Source organism: Borostomias antarcticus (genome assembly GCF_949987555.1).
Source record: "Borostomias antarcticus genome assembly, chromosome: 9".
NCBI lineage: Eukaryota > Metazoa > Chordata > Actinopteri > Stomiiformes > Stomiidae > Borostomias > Borostomias antarcticus.
Window position 1 is genome coordinate 8,619,207 of NC_140242.1, and position 10,301 is coordinate 8,629,507.

The window sequence follows — 10,301 nt, forward strand, 5'->3', positions numbered from 1 at the left end:
AATGCACTACTTAGTCCTTTTGTGTTGAATTGGCGTCGCCTTCATGCTATGACCCACTTTCAGCAGAGCAGGTTATTTTAAGAATACACAATGGCGAGTTGGAGCCCCCAGGCCACAGAAAAGGTAGAGAAACAAACTGTCCACTCCTGTCGACAAGATTTGGCTGGTGCATACTGCACTGCTCCGAAACCATAACAATATAGAGAAATTAATATGCTTAAAATCCAGAATCACCCCCAAAATAAGCATGGGTGGACCGTATCGGCACTGTTCCATCAGTATGAGCGAAAGGAATGGTTTCACCTCCTCTAGGCCTTACTGACATGAGGCTGAACCAACATGTCATGTAAGCTCAGGGCGATGCATCAAGGGTCAAAGTTCACCCCTGTCAGCAACACATTAGTGATGGGCATTCCGGCTCTTTTTAGTGAGCCAGATCATTTGGCTCAGCTCAGCAATAAGAGCCGGCTCTTTCGGCTCCCAAACGGCTCTTCATTTTACCAATTGTGCCTTTCATATTTACGCCAAATTTAACGCTGTTTTGACCTATATCACTTAAGTTATTCAATATAATTATACTAAACCTGAACATTTCCAGAATACCATCATTTTACATCGTGTTTGGTATAAAAAGATTACATGTGAAAACATCAAACACTATTACACATGTTTATTAAACGTTTTATTTATACAAATCACTCAATCAAAGGGAACACACTCAATCAAAGGGAACACACTCAATCAAACGGAACACTTCCCAGCTCAATGAGGGAACATACTGCCTCCTCCTTTACAGCAGCAGCTTTTTAAAGAGACACATTTCCACTTTAACAGAAAAAGCAGGTAGAGATGTCTTAAGCTGGACAAATAAAACCTGCATCAAGAGATAACACTAGAAGATAAGTGGAAAAAAATAGTTTTGTCTTTGATCTATCCATAACAGTCAAATAACATAATTAATAAAATAAAAAATAAATAAAATAAAAAATACAAAGTGCAAAACAGCAGCATTCAACAGTTTTAGTTGTATCTATCTTTTTATCAGCTACCTACAGTCTTGTATTAATTTACAGAAAAAGAAATCATCTCTCAGTCGGGAGCCGGCTCCCATCGTTCGCTTAAAAGAGCCGGCACATATCACGACCGGGCCCATCACTACAACACATCTACAGACCCATGAGACGCGCCCTCTCAGCATACGGGATCACCACTAACTAGCTACAAGAACCACAGAGAAATTAAATTAAAAAACTGCTGTTTAGTAGGTGGTAGTGTTGTTACTCCTCTTTATCATTAGAAAGGCGATTTCAGTCACTAGCATATCCAAGTAGGCCTATATAACATCTAGCTCTTCCATCTGTGTGACCTGGCAGTCTCACACCGCCTTCCTCTGCGTTAGAATGAGGTCAGTGGTGGCTCGGTGACCTTCAGGAATCGATACAATAATGGGAGGGGGGGGGGTCTCCTTTGAAAGTCCGGGGGTGATCAGCCCTGTGCAGCACGGGGGGCCCAATGCCCCCCACTCTGGGGATTGATCGCTTATTTAGCTTAAAGAGCAATGAAAACGCAGACGGGGGTAAACGATCGATACACGGTTCCATGATCATGACTGAGGCCCTGAACGCTGAGGCCCTGAACGCTGAGGCGTTCACATGTGTGCAGCGGTGCGTGAAAAGAGCAGTGATACGACCGTGATACCGTGATACGCTATCTGGGCCCAGGCACATTCACGCACACACAGACATACACCCGTGTTTGCCATGTCTCTCCTATGATGTTTTTAGCCTCTCTTACTCTGAAAATGTAATTTAATCTAATTTATTGCTTTATAAATGTTCTTAGCCGTTAGACAAACATACTTCAGGAGCTTTGTTGAGAGGGGTCAGGGAAGAATTTTTACAGCTCACTTTTCTGGCCCCCGGGTGATACTGTTTTTTTTTCTTCCCTCTGGAATATGTAGGGGTGGGTCGTATGCCCACCTCCCTTGTTCTCTGTAAAGCGCATCGTGTTGCCTCAGTGTATGAAATGCGCTATACAAATAAAGCTTTGATTGATTGATTGATTGATTGATTGATTGATTGAGAGACGCCGTTGCGTACGGACTATCACGCTGTCAGAGGGCTCTGGATTTCAATAGATGTTCGCCACAAATAATACAACGATTTACCCGAATAACCATTATGCCATAGATAATGCCACAGACCGTGAATAAGAGGATCTCTCTTTACTACAAGCAGCTCGGGCTCAGATTCGGAACATATTATAACACAGACAAGGCTGTGATTAATCATTCTAAACTCTAGCGCTCATAAATAGCAACATGAACTGAGCTGATTAGCTCACCTACGAAACACTCGCTCCTATAAACAATGGCAGGGGACTCGTCAACGCCACAGCTAAGCACTGTAAGATACAGAAGGCGCATTTAAGACATATCAATACATCCATCATTGAGAACGGGGAATAACATTACTAGGCTGGTCACCCGCTGTAAGAGGACGTGGACGCTCTCTCTCCCAGCCCTGGAAGCGTGGGGCGTCCATTACGGAACTAGCCGAAGGAGGGGGCTAAAAATGTCCCCCTCGTCAGGCACTTGGACTCCAGGCTGTGCCACTGCACCTGCCGCCACACAACCAGGCCACAAAAGAAACAGCCCATCGACACAAAATGGCATCCCAGCTGCACTCAGGATTCAGTGAGTCAGAGGAGGTGGGGGGGTGGGGTGTCGCTCAGGCTCCATTAGGCACACATTCTCTCTCCATCTCCAGGCCTGATCCCCACCATTACATCCGGCCATTAGACCCCCGCCAGATCCCACAGCTGTCAGTCTGGGGGGGCCGGCAGGTGGACATGCTGTCTGTTGCCATTTTCGGCTCAATTGAGCATCTCCCTCACATACATAAACGCATTTTACACACGGCGATATTCGTCAGTGCATAAAACACTTTTTTTTCATCCCATCTTGGTTTTATTCTTGGTGGATGGATTTGAGTAGAAGCGCCGTCTCCCAACGCCCCCGCCATATTTATCAGCGGGAGGGGAGTCAGTGGTGACAGTGCTGTCCCTGAGGACAGATTGGGCGCTGGAGGAGCTGTGCGCCCGACGCCCCCCCGACCCCCTGACACCCATCCTACCAGCATGCACCTGTCCCCTCAGGTTAGGGAAGGGAAGGGGGGGGCACGCTGGCCTCGGCCACGCAGGGCCGGGAGCCTCCCCCAGGCCTCACATCCTCCGACCACCATGCTTACTTTTAGAGAGGAGAGATGGAGGGAGGGGGTGGGTGAGGGAGAGAGAGAGGGAGGGAGAGAGAGACAGGAGAGAAAGAGAGGGAGAGAGAGATACGGGAGAGAGAGAAAGAGAGGAGGGAGAGAGAGAGGAAGAGAGAAAGGAGAAAGAGAGGGAGAGAGAAAGGAGAGGGAGAGAGAAAGAGGGAGAGCGAAAGAGGGAGAGAGAAAGAGAGGGAGAGAGAGAAAGAGACAGTGTGTGGTTGTGTGTGTGAGAGGCAGTGAGAGAGACAGAAGCCATGTTTCCATCCACTTGTCAATCGAATTGTGTGAGGATCGCAAAAAATATGAATGCGAATAAAGCCAGTGAACGTGCGTTTCCATCTAGAGCTTTAAATCGGATAAAGCATTTATCACAAAAGACTTTTATCGAACAAGAGAAAATCCGATGAGATCGACAGTACAAACCTTTTGTCGATTTTCATGATTTTTAATCGAATTTTACCGTTTCCATAAGGCATTTTTAATTTGATATAACTTAATTCGCATAAAACGTGTGGATGGAAACATGGCTAGTGACAGAGAGGCAGGAGCATGGGCAGACAGAGATAGAGAGTGTGTGAAAGCCAGAGACCAGACAGAATGTGAATGAGAGAGTGACAATGACAGAGTCCCATGCTAAGATAAACAGGCCCGGCATGGCCCTCTTAATGGCTCTGCACTCGTCATTTGTCACTCCATGTGGAAAGCAAACAGCAAGGAAGACAATGGCAACACTTTGCGCTGCTACTTACTGTGCCACCGCCCAAGGATGTCTTAGCAAGCAGGCCCATCTGTCTGAGCAACTGCTGCTCATTCTCCCAGTCAAGAGGCACACTCAAAATATGTCTGTCCACGCTGAATGTTGCGTTAGGGAATCCGGAGAGTTTGAAGCGATCAGCTTATTTAAACGCGGACAGGCAGATTTGAAGGTCGTTATACATCGTAATTGTACTGTAAACGACATTCAACCTTCAAATCCTGTCTCATATTATTTCTTGAGATTGTGTAAATGTATGGTGTTCAAACACAATGGCATGAGGAAAACAGGGAGTTGGATTGTATTGCTTTTTATTTTACTTTCTAGACCACTCAGAGAAAAGTCCTACTGTATCATATAATTAAATACATTCTCAGTACAACATACTGGGAACAACATGCTGCTACAGCTAGTGTAAACAACATAACTGTCCTGCCAATCGGCATTGACTCACTGACTACAGCACACAATGTCACTCCTATTCACTGATGAGCCTGAAAGATTGAGTGACATCAGAATAAACCAAGAGAATGTAACAGTTTATCACTGAAAAGAGTAAAAAATGTAGGCTATTCATGCATATTGAAATGCATGCATCCAGTGTCTCTAAAATTTTTTAAAAATGCTTCGGTGTTAGATCAGACGTATTCTTCATAGCAGTCAAGTGATAACAGATCATCTTGTCACAACAGGAATAAAATGTACACCATTTTGAAAAGAAAATCTTTTGACTCAGACTTGTGAGTATTACAGACAAGGACACATTTTTAAAAAAGTGAATACCGCCATCTTGTGGGCATTGTACTGCACTATGTATTTGACACTTGCAATGTCTCTAACTCCCACTGCATGACTGCACATCATTTAAAGCTGCAGGATGTAGCTTCTGCGCTATGAGCCTGCTATGCTAGCAACAAGGAAAATTCCATCTGCCAAGTTGCTGTCTACTTCAGTCTGTTTGTGGGTTTGGGTACCCATAAGGCCACAGAAGAATACACCACGTTGCCGATCGGATCTCAGCACGTGTGCACGCTTTGAACCAGGTGTGGCCACACCTCCAAAATTAACTAGATTCATGACTTCTAGAGTACCGTGATCAAGATATTGGACATACCCAAAACAAGCCATCCAAACCTGCTTTTTTATGGACAGAATTCCTACGGGAAGGCACCAGTTTCATGGTGGATCGAAAAACAATATTCAACATAGCGATATAAAAAAAAAAATTCAACATAGCGATATCAAAAATCTTCACTACTATCCTACAGTAAAAAATTACAGACCTCGGGAGTGATTGTTTAGAAATGCAGACCCTTATAGAAACCGAACACTGTTTCGGGAAGCTTGGTCACAATTCAGGGTTTGTCGGGTGCCACAATGATGCTACTGTATCTTCCCTGAAAAAAGCAAACAACATTTAAACTATAATGCAATGATTAAAACCCCAAATTGATTTTTGCATTAATCAAACTAAAAACCGTCAGAGAAACATCAATATTCCGGTGAAGACCCGTCCCCAAAGTCCTCTCTCGCCCCTCTCTCTCTCTCGTGTCTCATGAAATCAGCAGCACGCTCTCGCTAGCGCCCCCTAGCTGCTGGTGGGCGGAATGCATCAACCTGGACTTGGCAGGATGGATGGGCAGGAGCTCCCCGTTGGACTTCATCTGCTCGATCTTCCTGGCCAGCGCCGCGTCCGTCTCGATGACCAGGGCGCACTTCTGGGCGTAGCTCACCAGGGTCTCCTCGCGCGGCCGGAACATGCCCACCAGGGGCAGCGTCTCCTCCGCGGCCAGGTGGAGCTCGGCGATGGAGGCCGTGTTGGCGATGGTGTTGCGGTCGATGCCGTAGTGGCGGAAGGCGCCGCTCATGCTTTTCTTCTTGTTGAAGGCGGAGAGGACCTGCTTGTAGCGGTGGATGACGTACTGGACGCCCGTGGCTGGGGGAAGGGGGGGGTGGGGGAGGAGGGGGGTGTTGAGGGGACAGGTAAGGTGTCTGTGTGCTACTACAGGGCTCCTAGGGTACACGGACACTGGCATGTTGAAGGTGGGCTATTGCACATCTCAGAAAGTTTCTCAACGTTGAGTAAAAGCACTAACCGTTTGCTTGGGAGAAATCCAAGCCTTGCATGCAATCTTTGTGGATCTGATCAACGCAAATTCAGCGAAGGCGCATTTTGGGGATGTTGCTGATCGTTCAATCGCACTGAATTCAACAAAGTATTTTGATTTGCCCTGCCAAAAACTAAAGATATCTTTCTGAAGAGGATATTTCTTCATAATGGGTTAAATTATTTTTTGTTAATTTTTACAAAGGCTGGAGTTGTAGCCCAGGCTTTCAAAATAAAAGGAGAAGACATTTTTGGGGGCACTGGGACTTAATGGACTCGTAGGATACTTTGTACCAGAATGCCATGGGATTGCGGCGAATCATTGTTGAAAATGGACGCCGTTGCAAACGCACCTCTCTTTCTGCTGTAGTCTTTCCCCTTCTTCCCCTTCCTCCTCCGCTCCTTGTGGTGTCTCCTCTTCTTATCGCTGGACCCTCCCGACATCGCCGTGGAGACGGATATGTCCGAGCCGCTGTCGTTGCTGAGGGAGGAGCTGGAGGACGCCCGCTCTTTCTTCCGAGGTTTGGGCTCCGAGTACAGTGACTTGCTGGCTTTAGGAGCTGTGCGTGGTCAAAATAAAAAAAATATTGAAAAAGGCGTGGTCAGTAAATGCACCAGGGTAAAGCAAGTACTGTACACATGTAAACATGTTGTCCCCCACCCATTATGCATGTTCCCTTGTGGTATCAAGCCCCCTGCTTCTCATTAGGCTTTTTGATACAGAGATCCCACTATATTGACCTATAGAAGACCCCTCAATCTTCTGGCCTTGTTTGTTTATAATGAACCAAAGAAAGACGGCATAATGTGTGATTTTATATAGCATGCCGGCAATCTGGAATGGAGAGGCATGACCCTTAGAGGAAACATGCGCTAGAGGCAATATTCGCTAGTTGTTAAACAAGTCCATGCACCTGTATGGTCAAAAGTCATATAATGAATGTGTTGAAATACAGACATGTCTGGCGCTACTAATGTCATATCATGTGTATCAATGATTGACCAAAGTAAGCTCTCTACAAACCATGGTAGAGTGAGTAAGATTACAATAACGTCTCCATCTAGTGGGCAAACAAGTCCATGCACCTGTATGGTCTAAAGTCCTATAATGAATGTTGAAATACAGACATATCTAGCTCTACTAAACACCTCAAGCTCTACTCTCTGTGGATGTAGAAAGGACATGGTTTCCCTAGTCTAGACTATACTGAGACACGAAGCATAGTTTTTGATGTAAAAGTCTAAATGTACTTGTCAATGGAAACATGCATTGGAAAGACGCCCCTTTTGTGGTGGATTCTGGTACGACTGACTGACTGACTGACTGACTGACTGACTCACTGACTCACCCACCCACCCACCCACCCTTCGGCTTTCGCCGTGTGGGGGACAACAAAGTCACCCCTCCCCAACACACTTGTAAGATGATATGAATCCGGGTTTTGGGTGTTATCGAGTTAATACGGAGAGCGACAAATGCATTCGCTTCACTCCGTGCTAATTTCATGCCAAGCCTGGCGCATCTTCCATCGCAAAAACTTCAAAAACAGCGACGGCGCCGCCGATTATCGCTCCCGCGTGACCGTCGAGCTCACCGTCGGCCGCCGGCGAGGAGGTGAAGCCGGAGAAGGAGCGCGCGCTGGTGAGGTTCTCGATCTGCGTCCGGAGGAACTTGCGGTCCTGCAGCAGGTCCTCCACCTGTCTCTCCAAGGCGGCGATGCGCTCCTGCTTGTTCTCCAGCATGCACTGCAGTTTGGTGATGGTCAGCATCACCTTGGGGGGGAGGACATCCGGCTGGGAGGCAGCTGGTGGAGGGGAGAGGAGGGGAGAGGAGAGGAGGGGAGAAGAGAAGAGAAGAGAAGAGAGGAGAGGAGAGGAGAGGAGAGGAGAGGAGAGGAGAGGAGAGGAGAGGAGAGGAGAGGAGAGGAGAGGAGAGGAGAGGAGAGGAGAGGAGAGGATGGAGGCATTAATTTACAGTCATTTAGAAGGCGCTTTTATCCAGAGTGTACAGTTTAACGTACAGTAGGTAGTCGAGTTGTAGGTAACGTAGGAGGGAGGAGAGGGGAGAGGGGGAGGAGGAGAGGGGAGAGGATAGAAGGGTAGAGAGGAGGAGAGAGGACAAGAGGGTAGAGAGGAGAGGAGGAGAGGGGAAAGAGGAGAGGAGGAGAGGGGAGAGGGAGCCATGTGCAGTCTGGTGATGAAGTCACTAGTACAGTGCATCCATGTTAATCTACAGTGGCATTTCTGCAGATGATAGATTACCTTTGATGATGTCCCCCCCCCCCCTTGATCTAAAGACACACATCCTGAAACCGGGACCTAAAATGTTCACAGACCCCCACGGAAGCACAGCCAGACAGACCGACATCACCCCCCAGCGGGCGGCGGGGCTCTTACTGGACACGACGCTGCTGGGTGTGTTATCCTGCTCCGCGTCGCTGGTCACTCCAGAGCCCATGGTCTCCCACTTGATGACGTCGGGGTCGTCGCCCTCCTGTTTGAGCCAGTGCTGCTGTGTGTGAGAGCTCACCCGGGTCTTGCGCCGCATGGTGCTGGAGTCGATCTCAACGCAGGGGGAGAAGGACGGGGTGTCCTGCTGCCACAGCGAGGACATGCCTCTCTGCCTGGGGAGGGACACAACCATGGAGGCTCTGGTAGTAGGATAGAATCATAATAATAATAATAATAATAATACATCAAAAATGTGTATGGTGCTTTTTTGGGTACCCAAAGTCGCTTTAAAACAAAACAAAAAACATAAGAACATATTAAGGCGAAGTAACTAAAAGTAGTGACAACTGACAAAAATAAATGAAAACAGTTAATGAGGTAAAAGCAGCAGAAAGGTGTGTGTGTGTGTGTGTGTGTGTGTGTGTGCATGCGTGTGTGTGTGTGTGTGTGTGTGTGTGGGTGTGTGGGGGAAGTTGGAGAAGGCAAATCTAAAGAGGAGGGTTTTAAGAGCAGGTGTAAAAGAAGAGAGGGTGGGGCAGCTTTCATGTGGTCTCAGTATGAGTGGTGAAGTTATGAGGTGTCCAGAGGGCAGAGGCAGTCAAAAGCAAGTTAGAAGGATGAGCAGCAACAATGATTGTTATCGAAGATGCACAGCACAGGAAATAGTTTGTTGTGAAATGAATATTTCGGTTTTGTATAATTTCCGTCCGCCCCCACCTCCTCCTCCCGCTCCGCACACACACGCACGCACGCACAAACACACTCGAGGTTTCCATGGAGATGCGATGTTGTTCTCTAGTGTAGACAACTCAAGTTGGATACAACTTCCAGGTGTCACCATGCCATTATATTTAACGCTGTTCAGTTGTAAAACCCCCAGAACAGATGCCTGTCATTTAAAGCACTAATTTCAATAAATAACATGCAATTATCCAACACAAATTGCAGGGGACAATTTAACACACAGGTGCATGTTTAGATGTTACTCCTGCGAGCGCAACACGGGGATATTTCAGCCATCAGCAACGTGTTTAATCTATTTCAATGTTACACAATCCTTTTCTCTTCGATCATTAGCCGTTTCAAGATGGATGCCAATGGCTGCTAACCATGCTAGCACTATAGACTAGCTACTCAACCAAGCCAGTGGAATCAGTCGTGCCTCCTCTACAAGACGCCACCGGAAATGCGTCGACATACCTTCAAGAATGATCTGAATTGGCTTTATGCTTGGCTCTCGCTTCCTTTATAGGTGTTCGGTCGGTCAGTCATGTAACCAGTTGGATGGGATAATATGTAGTTGCGCGCTGGTGCCAGTCCGCTGCATCGTGGATGTATTAGCGCTGCATCCACATCTCTGCGAGGCAGCGCATCGGAAGCGCTCGCTCTCTCACCGCTAGGACGGAAAGGTTCCTGGTTCCTGGTTCCTTCCAACCAGTCACAGGGCTCCGCCCCGGCGAGCTGCTCTGCCCGAGGCACTGGTGTTCACTAGTCTGGGGCCTTTCTCGTTCGGTGTTGTTTCGCTGGTCTAGAGCGGAAGCGCGATGACGCATCGCATAATCATCCGGTCTGGACCGGAAGACGAACAGTTGTTGTAATGTTTTTACTAAAGGCTGCACATGGTGAAGTTTCGAATAGATAACACTCGCGATGGCATCACCGACGAAAATTGTAAAAGAATATGCGAGGAGAACTACCGGTTAAGGAAAAATAAAGCAAG

At 47.3% G+C, this 10,301-nt stretch overlaps 1 protein-coding gene across 1 annotated transcript; it reads right to left on the bottom strand.

Moving 5' to 3' along the window:
- Nucleotides 1-4,334: 4,334 nt before the first annotated feature.
- Nucleotides 4,335-9,913, bottom strand: LOC311313458 (uncharacterized protein). The gene is made up of 5 exons (XM_084443589.1): nucleotides 9,782-9,913; nucleotides 8,528-8,754; nucleotides 7,726-7,935; nucleotides 6,484-6,690; nucleotides 4,335-5,959 (listed from the first exon to the last, which is right to left on the bottom strand). Exons 2-5 carry the CDS (start codon nucleotides 8,742-8,744, stop codon nucleotides 5,577-5,579), a joined length of 1,017 nt encoding a protein of 338 aa, XP_084299715.1. The 5' UTR covers nucleotides 8,745-8,754; nucleotides 9,782-9,913; the 3' UTR covers nucleotides 4,335-5,576.
- Nucleotides 9,914-10,301: the final 388 nt, after the last annotated feature.